General features: G+C 39.0%; 2 protein-coding genes across 5 annotated transcripts; both read right to left on the bottom strand.

The window, feature by feature from the left end:
* Window positions 1-401: 401 nt before the first annotated feature.
* Window positions 402-3536, bottom strand: LOC144714021 (uncharacterized). 2 transcript variants are annotated; one of them, XM_078588763.1, is made up of 4 exons: window positions 3455-3536; window positions 3179-3244; window positions 2897-3100; window positions 402-578 (listed from the first exon to the last, which is right to left on the bottom strand). In XM_078588763.1, the coding sequence occupies exons 1-4, from the start codon at window positions 3470-3472 to the stop codon at window positions 531-533; spliced, it is 336 nt and encodes a 111-aa protein (XP_078444889.1). In that variant the 5' UTR covers window positions 3473-3536; the 3' UTR covers window positions 402-530. The 2 variants fall into 2 exon arrangements, with proteins under 2 accessions (XP_078444889.1, XP_078444890.1); XM_078588764.1 differs by lacking the exon at window positions 3455-3536 and adding an exon at window positions 3351-3375.
* Window positions 3537-3599: 63 nt separating this feature from the next.
* LOC144714020 (uncharacterized) lies at window positions 3600-14953 on the bottom strand. 3 transcript variants are annotated; one of them, XM_078588760.1, is made up of 25 exons: window positions 14838-14953; window positions 13882-14461; window positions 13679-13803; window positions 13510-13604; window positions 13166-13396; window positions 12552-12642; window positions 11513-11564; window positions 10359-10424; window positions 9341-9498; window positions 8936-9006; window positions 8667-8864; window positions 8478-8516; window positions 8274-8381; window positions 7944-8033; window positions 7788-7863; window positions 7615-7711; window positions 7446-7521; window positions 7133-7309; window positions 6136-6258; window positions 5684-5767; window positions 5421-5605; window positions 5216-5354; window positions 4310-4369; window positions 4128-4199; window positions 3600-4049 (listed from the first exon to the last, which is right to left on the bottom strand). In XM_078588760.1, the coding sequence occupies exons 2-25, from the start codon at window positions 14376-14378 to the stop codon at window positions 3936-3938; spliced, it is 3024 nt and encodes a 1007-aa protein (XP_078444886.1). In that variant the 5' UTR covers window positions 14379-14461; window positions 14838-14953; the 3' UTR covers window positions 3600-3935. The 3 variants fall into 3 exon arrangements, with proteins under 3 accessions (XP_078444886.1, XP_078444887.1, XP_078444888.1); XM_078588761.1 differs by having other exon boundaries at window positions 14844-14907; XM_078588762.1 differs by lacking the exon at window positions 10359-10424.
* Window positions 14954-16158: the final 1205 nt, after the last annotated feature.

Genomic DNA, 16158 nt, shown 5'->3' with positions numbered 1-16158 from the left:
GATCAATTATACCTGAGGTTATCCTTTCATTACAAGTGTTTTCTGTGAACAATTTTGGGCATTTTCTCTATTTCGTTTATATTGATGTCTTGAGTTGTACATTCCATGACATCTTGGCTTCGCCACTCTGTCTCACAACTCAAATTCTAGCAAACAAAATTACTAGAACACTGAGTGTGAAAGTTGAAACCTAAATGAGTAGAAATATTTGAATTTTCCCATGAATAAAATGAGATTTCTATGTTAGTAGAAAACTTGGGATTACAGCTTGAAATGTCTAGACAAGGTGTGCTCATGTTACAGCTGAATCCTCTCTCTCTCTCTCTCTCTCTCTCTCTCTCTCTCTCTCTCTCTCTCTCTCTCTCTCTCTCTCTCTCTCTCTCCTTGTATCTCCCACAATATAAAATCGAAAATTGGATAAAAACTAACATATATGTGCTAGGTATTTATAGAATAGGGAAGTTCCAAAGAAGAAATAAGATAACTAAACGAGACTTCCTTGGTGGGTCACCGAGCACGTGTCGAATCCTTCATGTGGATACGCAACAGTTGAGAAATCTCAATATTTTCTCCTTTTTCTGAAATAATGTGAGAAAGAGGAAAAACACAAATGAATTACAGGATAAACAAACAAGCAGAAAACAATTTATAAGTCTATTTTTTAGAATTTTTAAAGATAAAAGAGGATCAAGCTAGCTGGCAAGGTTGACAAATAAAAGTACAACTAGTTGGATGCAAGCTAATAGCCAGCCCATAATGACGCGTGGCGCTTGTTTAGGACAGCTTTTTCATGCCCATAAAAATAGAACTTCGGGGGTTTTAAGAAAAACGATGTTTTTATGAGGGGGAAAAGCGTAAAAATCTAGTGAACTCTTTTCGTTAGGTGAGAAAGAAAGAGGCCCGTGAAAGGATCCCCTTAACCTACGCTAGCCGGCGGTGCAGTAAGGAGATAGAGAGAGAAACTTGAGAGAGAGAGGCTTGAGAGAGAGAGAAAAGCTTGTGAAGGGGACACAGAACATGAAAATCAGATAGAGCTAGAGAGATAAAGTGGAGAGTTAGAGAGAAAGAGGGAGCAACACAGAAAGATGGAGAAAGAACGAGAAAGACAGAGAAATAGAGAAAGAGAAAAGGCGAGATAGCTCAGGAGAGCTAGAGAGAGATAGCGAAAAAGATAGACAGCTATAGAAACCTAGAGAAAGATTGAGAAGGAGAGAGAGAGATAGCAATAAAGAGCTAGTGAAAAGATGGAGGAAGAGAGAAATAGTTAAAGAGATTTAGAGAAATAGAAAGAGAGAGATAGATAGAAAAAGAGAAAAGAGACAGAGAGCTAGAGAAAAGAGCTAGAGAGCAGCTAGAGAAAAAAGAGAGAGAGCTAGAGAGGTAGAGAGCTAGAGAAAAGAGAGAGAAATAGCTTTAGAGATTTAGAGAGAGAGAGAGATAGCTTTAGTGATTTAGAGATAGAAAAGGAGAGAGAGAGATAGAAAGGGAGAGAGAGATTTAGAGATAGAAAAGGAGAGAGTGATATAAAAAGAGAGAGAGAGAGAGCTTTAGAGATTCAGAGAAATAGAAGGAGAGAGATAGCTTTAGAGATTCAGAGAAATAGAAGGAGAGAGATAGCTTTAGAGATTTAGAGAAATAGAAAGAGAGAGATAGATAGAAAAAGAGAGAGAGAGATAGCTTTAGAGATTTAGAGAAATAGAAAGAGAGAGAGAGAGAGATAGCTTTAGAGATTTAGAGAAATAGAAAGAGAGAGAGATAGCTTTAGAGATTTAGAGAAATAGAAAGAGAGAGAGATAGCTTTAGAGATTTAGAGAAATAGAAAGAGAGAGAGATAGCTTTAGAGATTTAGAGAAATAGAAAGAGAGAGAGAGAGATAGCTTTAGAGATTTAATGAAATAGAAAGAGAGAGAGAGAGATAGCTTTAGAGATTTAATGAAATAGAAAGAGAGAGAGAGAGAGAGAGAGAGATATACCTTTAGAGAGCTTGAGAAAAAGAGGGAGAAATAGCTATGGAGAGCTTGATAAAAAGAGGGCGATATAGCTAGAGAAAGTTAGAGAAAAGATGTAGAGAAAGAGAGAGAGAGAGAGATAGCAATAGAGAGCTCGATAAAGATAGATAGAGAGAGAGAGAGAGATAGGTACTAAGAGCCAGAGAAAACTAGAGAAAAAGAGCGATAGATACCTACAGAGAGCTAGAGAGAGATAGCTACGTAGATACAGAGACAGCTAGAAAGATTAAGATAAACAGCGACAGATGGAGAACCTGAAAAAGATAGATAGCGAGAGAGAGAGACAGAGAGAGAGATACATGGAGACTTAGAGAGAGAGAGAGAGAGACAGAGAGAGAGAGATACATGGAGACTTAGAGAGAGAGAGATACATGGAGACTTAGAGAGAGAGAGAGAGACAGAGAGAGAGAGAGATACATGGAGACTTAGAGAGAGAGAGATACATGGAGACTTAGAGAGAGAGAGAGAGACAGAGAGAGAGATACATGGAGACTTAGAGAGAGAGAGAGACAGAGAGAGAGATACATGGAGACTTAGAGAGAGAGAGACAGAGAGAGAGATACATGGAGACTTAGAGAGAGAGAGAGACAGAGAGAGAGAGACAGAGAGAGAGATACATGGAGACTTAGAGAGAGAGAGAGACAGAGAGAGAGAGAGAGACATACATGGAGACTTAGAGAGAAACAGACAGACAGAGAGAGATACATGGAGTCTTAGAGACAGAGAGAGAGATACATGGAGACTTAGAGAGAGAGAGAGAGAGTGACAGAGAGAGATACATGGAGACTTAGAGAGAGAGAGTGACAGAGAGAGAGATACATGGAGACTTAGAGAGAGAGAGAGACAGAGAGAGATACATGGAGACTAAGAGAGAGAGAGAGACTTACAGAGGGCGAGCCGGCGGCGGATGAACGGTGCTGAACCGGCGGCCCGTCCAGCGCGGGCGGCGGCGGGCGAGCGACGCGCTGGTTGGCCGTCGGGTTGATAAGCTCGTCGTCGTTGCCAACGGAGAGACGCGAGATATCCTTCTTGTTCTGCTTTCGCATCTCCCTTATCTTGGAGAAATCTATCGAATAGTCCGGCACTCCCCCCTGTCATATCAAGATAATACTCTCAAATCCTGCAAGATAAAACCTTGGTTCTTACTTTTATGAGAGATTGAATCTTACCTGCTTCTGATCCCAATCCCCGAAAGCTGGAACAGACATCCAACCTCCTCCTCCTCCTCCGCTTCCCTGTCAAGAATCAATCCAAAATGTGAGGGAAAAACTCCGGGAATGGGTGAAAATAAAAGGGAATCGGGAAGATAATTATAGGGAATCTAGCGGAATGGAGGAGAACCCATTTGAGCAGAGGTCTGATTCTCAAATGGGTCGGAGAGAAAGTTGATAAAGGGCGAGTCTTTGACGATTACGAATGAGAACTATCGCAGGAGATGTTCTTACCTCTCTCTGTCCCCCCATGCTCTATCTCCCTCTGTGATGTCTCATCAACCTGGCAGGTGAACAGGCTGTTCTTATAGAAATTATGTTATCGCGAGAACCTCAAACTCTTGCGAAATTGGAATTGTACTCTTTGTTACACGTCAGACGACAAACAGTCATAATTATACTTAATGTTGAAGTTTTGCCCATAAAAAATAAAAGGGCCACGTTCAAAGCGACAGTAGCCGTCAGATCAATAGACCCGGAACTGGGATCTCTCCCAAATGAACGGTCAGAATTTCTATTTAATAGTGTTTTGGCAGGTACAGCTTCTTTTCTAAAAGATCTCACCGTCGACGGTTTACAAAGACTTCCCCCCAACCCTTGATCAAGCCCAAACTCTGCTGCCAGGACCTGCACCATAACTTAAGAAATGAAGCTTCAGCCACCTGGGATATGGTTCGGATTAGGGTTAGGGTTAGGGTTAGGGTTTGCTCCGGGTTTAATCTCCAAACCCGAATGGAGATCGTCGGCGGCTCCCCCCTTCGCCATACTGCTCATTCCACTTTCTAAGCTCGTTCATGCTGGCCGCGTCGTACGCCACCGAAGCACCGACCTGGGATGGGGCAATTATATAGACTTTGACTTTGACTGAGGTCAACGCTAGGTCAAGTACATTTGACTTTGACTATACCTTTGACTTTGCTTGGATAAAGTCGTCCAGTTTGAGTGGTCTAAGGGTTGAGCCAGATCGCTCCGCGCCACGCTGGTGGAATATTATCAAGTCAAGATTAATGCATTTGGGAGGTTCTTCAAGAAGTAAATCAGAAAAAAAAAAAATTTAAATAAATTTGGGAAGTGAGATGGGGTTACTACCTCCTTCTCCTGGGCCAGAAGTTCTTGGACGGGTCGATAGGCGGCAGCGATGCACAGATTCTGGCAGGTATAAAAATTCAAACGGCATTGAGAAATAATGATGATTTTACTTGTATGTTTAATATGAAACGATTTTACTTATATTTTTTTCCAAAAAATGATGATGATGATGATGAAGAAGAAGAAGAAATAACCTTCAAAATCGCTGCTGGAGTAACCGTACTTATAATGTTAGCGAGAAAACTGATGAATATGTATGGTTTTCTACACATTCGTGAAGATTTTTTTATGGTAAAAACATTGATATGAAACATTATGATAAATTAAACATTGTGATAAATTAAATTTATGTTTAATCTGAAAGGAGAATATGATGACAATGATGATGCTGATGATAATGAAATAACCTTAATAACGCTGTCATAGTAACACTCGTAATATTGATCAAGAGAAAAAAACTGAATGAATAAATCATCATGAGCAAGATATCGAGTTTACTGATATGTTCAAAATGAAACGATTCAATGATTAGGCCCAATGATTATGATGATGAAATAGCCTTCAGTTTGCTGCCGAAATAATCCTCATAAAATGATCACGAGACAAACTGATGAATACGTTTATGCATTTTTATAACTTCATATGAATGAAAAGATCGACATGAGATAATTGTCGAATCACTCATGTTTAATATGAGGGGATTCCATCACCAGGCGCGACGATTATTGTCGACGGATATATCTTCCATGTTACACATATTTTTAGACAGAGATAGCCGTTATACCTACCGTCCTAATATGTCTGTCTGTTTATAGCCATCTTATGCCAATGAAGATAGCAAGCTTTTCGTTTAATATGAAAGGATTATATGATCGGACTCAGTGATGATGGTGTTGATGAAATGACCTTCAGATCACTGCCGGAGTAACCTGCCGTGGAATTGGCCAGCTCTTGCAAGTCAAAAGCTGGGTCAAGGTTTTCTTTAGATAGAAATATTTGTAGAATCTTCATCCGATTATCAGCGTCAGGAAGATCAACGTATATCCTGTGCATCAGACGGTCAGGTCAGCGTGAATGGGGATAAAATGGAAAAAAGCCACAGCATGCTCACCTTCTCGGGAGGCGGCGGATGACGGCATCATCAAGGTCAAACGGCCTGTTGGTGGCCCCGAGAATGAGAATCCGTTGATTTTCCTTTGACCTGAGACCGTCCCAAGCCGCCATATACTCATTTCTCATTCTTCTCGTGGCTTCGTGCTCAAATGCACCACCTCTTGCGCCGAGCAGGCTATCGACCTACGTCGGGAATAACAGATATTATGAGTTTTTTTAAAATGTAAATAATCCATTTCAAGAAAAGAAATAAAAAGTCACCTCATCAACGAAGATGATAACGGGTGCAAGCCTGCTGGCAAAGGCGAAGAGAGCTTTGGTCAACTTCTCTGCATCTCCAAACCACTGAAAGGAGAGAAGGCTTTAGAAAATATGAAACAGATTTTGCAGAAACGTTTAAAACAAAATATACAGACTGAAAAAATTGTAAATTGGGGGACACGTTCCATGGATTCCTCGGCAGTTGAAAGAAATTAGGACTCTCTTTCTCTCTATACACCTCCCTCTCTCTCCGGCCAACTTGCATACTTCAATGAAAGGTAGCAATTCCTATAGTTTACAGGTCTATTGCATCGGAAGGGAACCCTAATCATACATCCAATCACCAAAAGGAAAAATAAAATACAAATGTCATACGTATGGTAGGGATAATGTTAGAGATTGCTCAAACTCAAAATCATAATGAACATGAAGCCGTCGAGGATCTACCTCACCTTTGATGTAAGAATGGAGCCTGTAATGCTGATAAAATTGGCTCCGGCTTCCGTGGCCAGAGCCTTGGCGAGAAGAGTCTTGCCTGTTCCAGGGGGACCAAACAACAGTACTCCTTTGCAAGGCTGGGCAGAAGAAAAAAGAGGAATTGAGAAGCACATACAGATTAAATAGGATAACAAAGCGATAAATAAGGTTTGGTGCCCTTGACAAGGATGATGTGTCATTATTGTCCTACCATCTGTCCTTGCAAGGATGACAAGGACGATTACAAAATCATCATCATCATCTTACTGACGGACAATGACTATGGAAGGACAAATCCATCTCTCCTGCTGCTACCTCCTCCTACCATTCCTGGTCTACGTCGCGATGAGCTTCTCCCTGCCGCCACCTCCTGTCTCTGCCGATGCAGGAAGCTTCATGTCTTTGTTGACAATTAGGATGACAAAGTGTTCACCATCATTGGCAGCAATTACGATGATGATGACTAACTCGTTTTTGTCATCCATTACACGCCATCATCACAATGACCAAGTAATCACCATCATCGTCAGTGATTAGGATGACGACGACTAAATTGTTTCACCATCCAGGAAACACCATCATCACAATGACAAAATACTCACTATCATTGTCAGCGATTAGGATGATGACGACAACTTGTCTTTTCTTTGTCATCCAGAAAAGTTTTCATCTCAAGCATCATCATCATCGTTATTGTCATTGCAGCTTTTTGCCTTAGTTGAGGATGATGTCACTAGTCGTTATCATTGTCATCATCACACTTGCTTGTGACAATGATGAAGATTTTTGGATGACGATGAGGAGTTTGTCCTGGAACGCCAAACCCTAGTGAAGAATGAAGATAAATACCGCACATAAAACAAACATGAACGCATCCAAAGTTCAGCCCTATCAAGAACCGATTGATGGAAAAAAAAATTACGGCAGCATGAATAAATAAACACTTGAAACATTAAAGATGCAATGCCCCACCCGCAAAAGGTTTCCATGGGAAAACAGCTCCGGTCTCCTCATGGGAAGGGATACCAATTCATTAAGGGTTTGCTTTACATCCTCAAGGGCCCCGATGTCATCAAACTTCACCCCAATTTCTTCTGGCGGAATCACAGCCGATATAAAATTGCTTTCATATTCATCCTTGGCGAGACTCTGCAAATTGTAAGCACCATTTTTTTACAAGATGAAATGTCTAAAATCCAAATTAAACATCAAAAATATAGAAGATATTAATTCATGGTACTAGGACACGGAAGAGGGAAATGGTGAACCACTGATAACGTCCTACCTTCAGATGCTGAGAGGGCTTTGCTCTCAACTGCGCCATCTCCTGCTCTCTTAATCTTATTATCGCAGTTTCTAGGCTTTATACGAAGAAAGGAGATGAACAAAATAAGCTTTGATTGATAAAATATGAGATGAGATTCATTAAAACACTAATAAAAGGTGAATATTACCTCTCACGTGGCAAAATTAGCCTATCACCCTTGACCGAGGGAAGAGAGCATGAGAATAAACAATGATTTCTAGCCCATCCAACAACTTTTTCTGCCTCTGCTCTCCATTAATTACATTAAGTCAAACATGATATTCAACTTAAAGGAAAAATGTTGACTGATAATCCACTTACTCTGTTTTGTTAAGATCACTCCATCAGTCTTTACAGATAAAAGCTCCGTGCAAGAGAGTTCATGCTCATCCAAAACCTAAAATAAGGAGCATTTAATGATCAAGGGAATTTTCAAATACAAAGGATTAAAAGTAAAAAACAAAAGAACAAATTTACCCTGCTCAGCTCCACTAGATTACTCCTCGAGATAACAATTTTGCGGTCGTCTTCAAGTTTTTTGTGAAATACCTTCAGGAGATCCTCTTCCTGCAAAATAACCCCCTTAAATTCATTGTTTATTAGCGAATCAGAGTTATTTATTAATCAATGGCATCCTCTTTTTTCCAACTTGCCGATGACTTATAAAATGCTTGTTTTGTGAAGATAATTAAAAATTGTTCGAGTATCCGGTTCAAGTTTGAAAAATGGGAAAAATAAATGTGTAAATCACAAAGGACCGGAGTTAAAATTTTATAAAAGATAGGCACAGCAAACAGAAGAATTGACCTTTGGAGGGTGAACATATACAACGTTGTTGAAAATCTTGTATATGTCATTTGTTTTTGACGCTTTGGCTGCTTTCAGTCCTTCAGTAAGACGTTTAAGAGAGAATGGCTGCAGAAGAAGATAAAATTAATGAAACTGCAAACCAAACCACACACCAAAGCATGGGACATAGAATATAACACGGACAAGTTTCTAACAAATTACCAGCTGACCAATCCGGTCAAGGGGAGGAATAACCACTCTCTGCAAATACACATGAAAAGAACAGCTTTACCACAATGAGTAGAATGTACAGATAAATAAAAAAACACAGCAAAGTGAGAATTAAAGCTAATACGAATCGTACACCATGTGAATTGAGTAGGAGTAATAACAATGTTTAAGAGTTCTCACGAATTTTTCTTTCTCCTTTGGTGCACCCTTATCCACCTTGCTCTGCCCGCAGATGAGAACAACGGGTCCTTGTAATTTGTCAAACATTTCTTCAAGCTTAGAAACAAACTCTTTACGGTGTGACTTTGGAACGGCCCTTGCCAACCACTCTGAAGAATCGGGAAAATAGACGATGATTGGCTGCAAAGATGGAAGTATCTGGAGAGAGAAAAAATTAAAAAGAATATTATTAATAAATGACCAACAAAAAGAACAAATAAAGGCATTACCTCGTTGACAGCTTCTATTGCAATGAACCAGTCCTCCGACTGAGTGTCTAAATCACGGACTAAATCCTGAACTAGAAAATATTAAAAATAAAAGGAAAAAATCAAACTTTGAGGAATAAAACAAAACAGAGATGTGAGTACAAGCCTCGTGACCATGACTTCAAAAAGTAATGCAGTATTATCGTTTAACGTCAACAAATGGACTACAGTAAAAGCAAAAGTATAATCCTTTAATAGAAGGAATAACAAAATAAAATTAATACATTCAATTTTACTAATAATTTATTTAATCTTTATGATGTTACTTTAAAACAGCCCTTGCCTGTTGCGCTTCCCCGAGTAATCAATACAAATCAAGAAAAATAAAAAGAAAATTGAAAAGGATGACATGATGGCAGCCCTTACAGTTGATCCAATAAATAGATGGTCTAGAAGCATCTCCCCCCAACCCTTGCTCATCCTTTCCTTCTTCTCCTGATTTATTCTCAATACTATCTAAAATGACAGCCACTTGGTCTCCGTTGACCTCATAAACCTCTCCACGGTGGCCACTCGACAATGACCTAGTAAGGCAATGAAAATTAAGAAATTAAAAGGATTAAAAGAGCTTCAACCCGATCTCGACCATGGATGGAAATTCATGTAAGAATAAATTTATAATCAATTAAAATTTTGAAAAATGGACCCTTCCAAGTTTTGAATCAAAGCTGACGGGAAATGGATTCGAATTCACACCGTTTATTAAAGAATCTAATGATAAACTAATATAACAAGAAATGTTATTTAGTGCTGGCTTACATTGGAAACTGATTCAAATAGAGAATCTTATCAATGAAACATTCGATTTCTAGGAAATTAGAAGATTTATGTGGGCAAAGTGGTAAATTTAAAGAAGCATAAGCACACCTAATTGACTTTCGATAGTGACTTAGCTTTTATATTTTAGTGCTAAAAGCTATCTAAAACTAGACACAATTTCTTGCACCTTATCAACAGATAATTAAATAACTGAATCAGGATTCAGGGCAATCACCAAAACGGAAAGAAACACAAAAATTGAAACAAATGGATGACCACAGGTTCAGCAAAAAATCAGACACAAATCTCCCACTGAAGGTTCAAAATATACACCTCGGCCACACGAAAAGGAAAAGAGCCAAAAATAGAGGCGTTTTGGTAGACTGAACTACAGCTACAGGAGACGTCATTGGTAACATGAAAAGAAATCTCGTAGCCACATGGGAACTCTCCATGGATGAATCCTTTCATTAGGGTACAAGGCATTTCAATGAAGACACAGACTTCAATCATGGAGAGCGGTGAGGATGGAATGTTTTCTATTACTTAAATCCCAGTTGACCCCTCTATTTTTTGAGAAAGGGAAGGGCCTACTGCAGGTTGGAAACTCCAAAAGCCCACGAACCTGCATCTAACGAATGTGTATGCTTTTGTTGGGCCATCAGGACTCGGTATTTTCCCCAAATTAACCCTGTCATTAAAGATGGATGCTAGCAATCAGGAGTGGGCACAAAGACCGTCAACATAGGTAAGAGAAAAACATGTCTTTCAGTATTTGTGAGCAAAATGTAATTCACTCGGATAAGGTGAGGTAACCTAAGTAAGAAGCTGTCGGGTCAAAAACATTCATACAAGAAACGCTAGTAACACAAAGCAGTGCAACCTCAAGTATGTTCTAATCAGCTTGATGCCCTCATCCATGTAATATAAATGGTATGGCGTTTCATATGAGACAAAATAAAACTAACCGATTCATTAATTCATTTCACCCATACAGGCCTTGATTCCCAAGAGGGGGAACGCTAGAGCAAAGTATCCATTTTTTTTTTTCTGAAAATTAATTTTAGAAAAACAGCTTATGCACCAAAGACATTTATTTTCTCCCATCTCTTTTTAGAATTTGGTGGAATCCTTTGGCCCTGTAGTTCAGTACTACAGCATAAACCAAACATCAGGAAGAAAACTTCAGGCAAAAACTCTGAATCAGATGTCACTTCAGGCAAAGCCTAGAAGAAAACTTCAAATTCTCAAACTAGATTATGATAGAATCTTGATTTAGGTTCCTATACAGGGAGGTGGAAGAGGGTCGGTTGGTGGGGCCACGGTTCAACCATAGACTTGACTGAGAATGGGATGGAGTGACGACCACAGGTAATGTGGATCGTAAAGGGTTGAGGGACGACCGAGAGCATAAATATGGAATACAAATAACCCCGACGGGGACTTTGATTCAATAAGTATCGTTATCTAACCTGTCACTCAAATTGCTCCTTTCCCATTCATCATCAGGATTTGAAGAGAGAAATCAAGTTGAAGTTAGACTACAAGCTATGATAGTGACATAGATTAATAGATTATGCATCTGTTCTTTCCACATTATTGTTCATAGACGATCCTAAACATGTATAGATAAGTCATTTCACTGAACCTACACAAAAACCATGAGCTCAAGCTGCAATAGATCCTAACTCACATAGCGACCAATCATGATACCAATGCCAAGGATAATGAAAAATGAGAAAAGGACTGTAAAATTAAAAGGACGATTTGAGAATCTACCTGTTATCAACTTCCAAGTGCACGGTGCTTCCAACATATTTCACCCTGTCCCCTGACAGTTTAAGGGAAAGTGAAACACAACATTTTCAGAAGATACATGGCACAAGATTGAGGACACATTAAATTTTTCAAAAGAAGCTCATGATCAATGTCTTTAGACACGGAAGAACATAAATTACGAACTACTTTTAAAGATGAACAAAATATGACAAAATAAACTAATTTATAAATATAAATATTAATTAATATTCTTGAGAATAAGTTGAACCAGCCAGCTGCCCTTCCTCAGCTACCTCCCAGGGTAAGGGTATTGCCAGAACAGTTTTTTTTCTCTACTGAGAAAGACCAGTTTTAAATTTCGGATAGTAATATTTCTGGCCTGTCATACCTTATGTCCTCAAACTGGTCCTTTTATTTTAAGTAGTCCGCTTAAGGGCATACATAAAATGAAGAAAGCATACTAAGATCAAAATGACGAATGTCACAACCCCCTGGAAACAAAAAGACCACTAAGCCTCAACAAGTGAACACCATTCTTCAAAGAAGTATTCCGCAAGATATCCTCTTAGGGAAAAATGTCTGTTGGCTTTACCTTATCTTAAAATTTTGTACGTACGTAGTTCAAGTTTTCGCCCCATTGATCAAGGAATATTCTGGTTGCTTTTAATGAAAAACATCATAAATTAAAATGCATTCCTCATTTCATGATTCTGAATGGTGTGTATTATTATTTTTATGGTTCTGAATGATCCTTGTTTCTGTCCCGTTGATGTGACCCAAAAACCAATAAAATCTGGGTCTCATCACTTTATTCAATCTGCCTCATTTCATTCTTAAAGCTAGCTTGTCCACAACTTTTTGTTAATTTCTCAAAATATCAGAGAAAAAAGAAATGCTAGCAGCAGAAAATATGTTTTGGGTCATCTTTTAAACTTTTAAGTTGACTACCCTGCCTCATTAAAACGAGATGGAACAAATGTCACATTCACATTGTAAAATATAAAATCATGAAAAATATTATTTTTCTGAAAATTCATACCCTTTCTAAGAGGCACTCTCGACTCCTGTGAGGATGTACTTGCATCCGACTGAGCTGATGTTGACGTGGCAGCTTCCTCTCCGGAAACTCTCTGCATAACGAGGGACAAAAGAAATGGAATTTATCAGCCTTTCACTCGTGTGCCCCCAACATAGAGCAGAACTTTCAGTAAAACGAGAGGGAACAGGGAAGATGGATGATGACTAGTTTCAGCCCATGATGACTACTTGCATCTTTCAAAACTCGTCATCATCACTTTTAGCAAACTTCCAGCCTCTGAAGTAAATTTTCAATAAAACGAGCATCTAGAATAATATCGTGGGAAAGGGAGGAGCTACAGGGGCCTTGATCCTACAGAAAGGTCTATATCAAGCGGGTTTTCCCACGATGACTAGTTCATCCTCTACAAGAGATGTTGACAAGTAATCCTCGTTCTCATCCCTCTCCGTGACCAGAATGAAGAGTACACAATTGTCATTGTCATCATCATCATCTTCCTAGTCACAGACAAATATTAAGGACGAATACTCATCATCTAGAAAAAGGAAAAATAGAGAAAGTGATGAGAGGGCAATGATGAGTCGACATCATTGCCCAACAATACCAAAACTTACCCGCGCAAATTCTTCAAGACTGAAAGGGATAAGATTTTTTAGGGCCTCGGTAGATGCTTGGGCACTATCATCATCACTTTCATCGTCGGAGTTAACTTCGTTACTGGTGGACAACTCTTCTTCATGACTACCTCCACCGTCTTCCTCTGCTTCAGATCCCACATTTTCTCCACAGGACTCTGCATTTTCATCATCAGTTTCATCTTCTGAATCGCAGTCTTGACCAAAATCCTGTCATGAATAAATTTCTGCATCTAAGATTTTAAATTTTTAAAAAAACTATCCAGCCACAGAAACAGCTGAAAGACGAAAGAAAAATAGCAAACAGACTAATCAAACCATACATAAGGAGCAAGGGCAGCGCTGTCAAGCACCAACAAGGGAACTTCCAATTCTCGGCAGAGGGCCCTAACCAATCTTTCTCGATAAAGTTCCGTTCCTGGTAATCCGTAAGTTTTTTATAAATTTTTCATTCGTTGTTTTTACAACAGTAAAGTCAATAATAAACAGAACCTGCAGCACTCTGAAGTAATATCCTCCCACTAGATGACGCTAATCGAGCACCATAGGCCGATGCAAGTTTATTTTTCTTTAAATGAGACGATACACATTCCATAAGTATTTGCTTCGTATCTTCACTGCAACCACAAAAAGGGAAAATATAGAAAGAAATATGACTGCAAAAAATAAAAAAGTGCAACATAGAACTTTCTTACTTAAGGTAATATGGGAACTTGTCCAACGTGACAGTAATCTTGTCCCAGGGAATCAGCCTTCGCAAGAATTCATTCTTAAACCTCTCCTTCTTAGTCAGAAATGGAGACTCCTTTCTTCTGCTGTCGCGAAAGGACTTCGCTTTATCAATCCATTCGTGCTGTTCTTCCCGGCAGAGCCAAGCGTGTTCATCGTGGAGCTTGGGATCAAGCACAATGTTTTCCTCACTAGTATTTGGCTTGTCAAGATCAGCATTATCTCTATCCTTCACTGGAATTTGTTTACCTTCACGCCCATTGGATCCATCGCTCTTAGAACTGTAATTCTTGTGCTGAGTAAATAAAAACCCTAATCTGTTCTCCCTGCGTCGAATCAAGTTGAATTTCCTAGACGTGCCATCAATCAAGTTGGGCTCAACATAGTGACTAAGAGAGGAGCGCCCTCGCCAGATGGCAGAGCACAGAATTCGGGTTCTGTTCTTCAAAATCCGAGGGTACATTTTTTCTCAATTCTCAAGATATCAAAACCTACAGAGGTGAAGCCATTACGCCAAAAAATTCAATAACCGCCCGCGTTTTCGACCTGCGAATTCGCCCAATGAGAACGATAACATGGAATAAAAATCAAGAAAACATAAAAAATTCGCTTAAAAACACCATCAGCTAGCACCCAGCGCGACAAGATGCAAACTTTATGAAGAAGAAACTACGTTTCAAGCCAAAATGCATGCCTCCGATTTGAAAACGACGAGTCGAGATCTAGGGATTAGAATTTTTCGCGAAAGTAACCAGATTTAAGAGCTATAATCACACAGAAAATAAACCGCGAATCGGGTCTGCATTCTAGGCGACGATAGAACACCCACAAGAGGAAACAAAGAGAATATAAAAAAAATGTTAAAAATTATACAAAATTTATACTCGTCGCATCGAGATTAGAAGAGAGTAGAAATCAAAACCTAAACCTCTCCGCTCCGACGATACGCAAACAGTTCGCCAGGAATCAAGCCATGGATGATGAGAGCGCAGCTGCCCTTTCTTCGCGACTCTGTTGGGCTTAAAAAAGCCCATTTAGAATTAATCCTGATCGTCCAATCGACTCAACTGATCCAACGGTTTAAAATATTCCCAGATAATCAGCTTGAAAAGCCTAATATCGTCCATTTATATGATAAATTAATGCCCAAGTTTTCTATGAAATTGTAATGATAGTTTTATTTATCGGAAATAACTTGGCCTAGTTAAAGTGATTATTTTATGGGACAACTGAATTTTGGCTAAAGTTAAAACTTTTGAAATAATAAAATAATGGTCTTCTTTATTTCATGATTGCATAAGAGTTTACACAAACCGATGCAAAAAATATAACGTGATTAGTAATAACATAATTGTTTATTTTTAATATTACATGAATACTATAATGCATGAATTTCATGTTATCATAGCCGTCATTACCCATCTCCTAGCAGTGCCCCTAGTTTTAAATGGAATCAATGATTCATCTGTAGACTAAAATACTTGCATATGAAATGTTTGATTCTTAAATCACAACTCTAAGTCGGAATATCCCCATGACTTAGAAGAAACCATGTATACCCCTGAGCAACGATGTTGCCATTGCTTCTACTAATGATAATATCATCGTCATATTTTACAACAATGACAATTGTTGCTCATGCCTTCTTTCAAATAATAGTGGGATCCATAATTCATGCTAGAAACCCTACACTATCACAATATGTTTGAACTTGTCAAACTATGCTAAAGGACTTCACTTCAGATCATAAATAATGCTTTATAGGCAACAAAAACTTAGAAGTCTCCCCTTGTGCAATATATTTAAGAGGTTTCTCTATAAGAGCATGCTCATTCAGATTGATGTGGAGAAATGTATTATATGCATCAAATTGAGTAGTTATTATTATAGTGCAGGGATGCGGACGGGATGGTTTTTTTGTCCAAGGATGAAAAGATTGTCCTGTCCGAGAAATCGGATGAGTAGCGGGTCAGAAATTTGTCCTTGGACGAAAGAACAGTCCCGTCCTAAGGCCTCAGACGAATTTATGATAGGTTACACAATTCTGGTGGCATTTATCCCCGGACTCTTCTATTGGAATTCATTGGCAGCAGCCAAACATTGCGTATATGGTCAGTGAACATGTCCATTAGAGAACATTTGAATCAAGAGCAGCTTCAAAAAGGAAAACAGATTGATGATTGGTGGAAACAGGTGAGAGGGGACATGTTTTTCATTTTTTTGCAGAGTTATTCTGTTTCTTG

The sequence above is a fragment of the Wolffia australiana genome, chromosome 16, assembly GCF_029677425.1.
Source record: "Wolffia australiana isolate 7733 chromosome 16, ASM2967742v1".
In the NCBI taxonomy this organism is placed as follows: domain Eukaryota; kingdom Viridiplantae; phylum Streptophyta; class Magnoliopsida; order Alismatales; family Araceae; genus Wolffia; species Wolffia australiana.
This window is presented reverse-complemented; position numbering and strand designations above follow the sequence as displayed.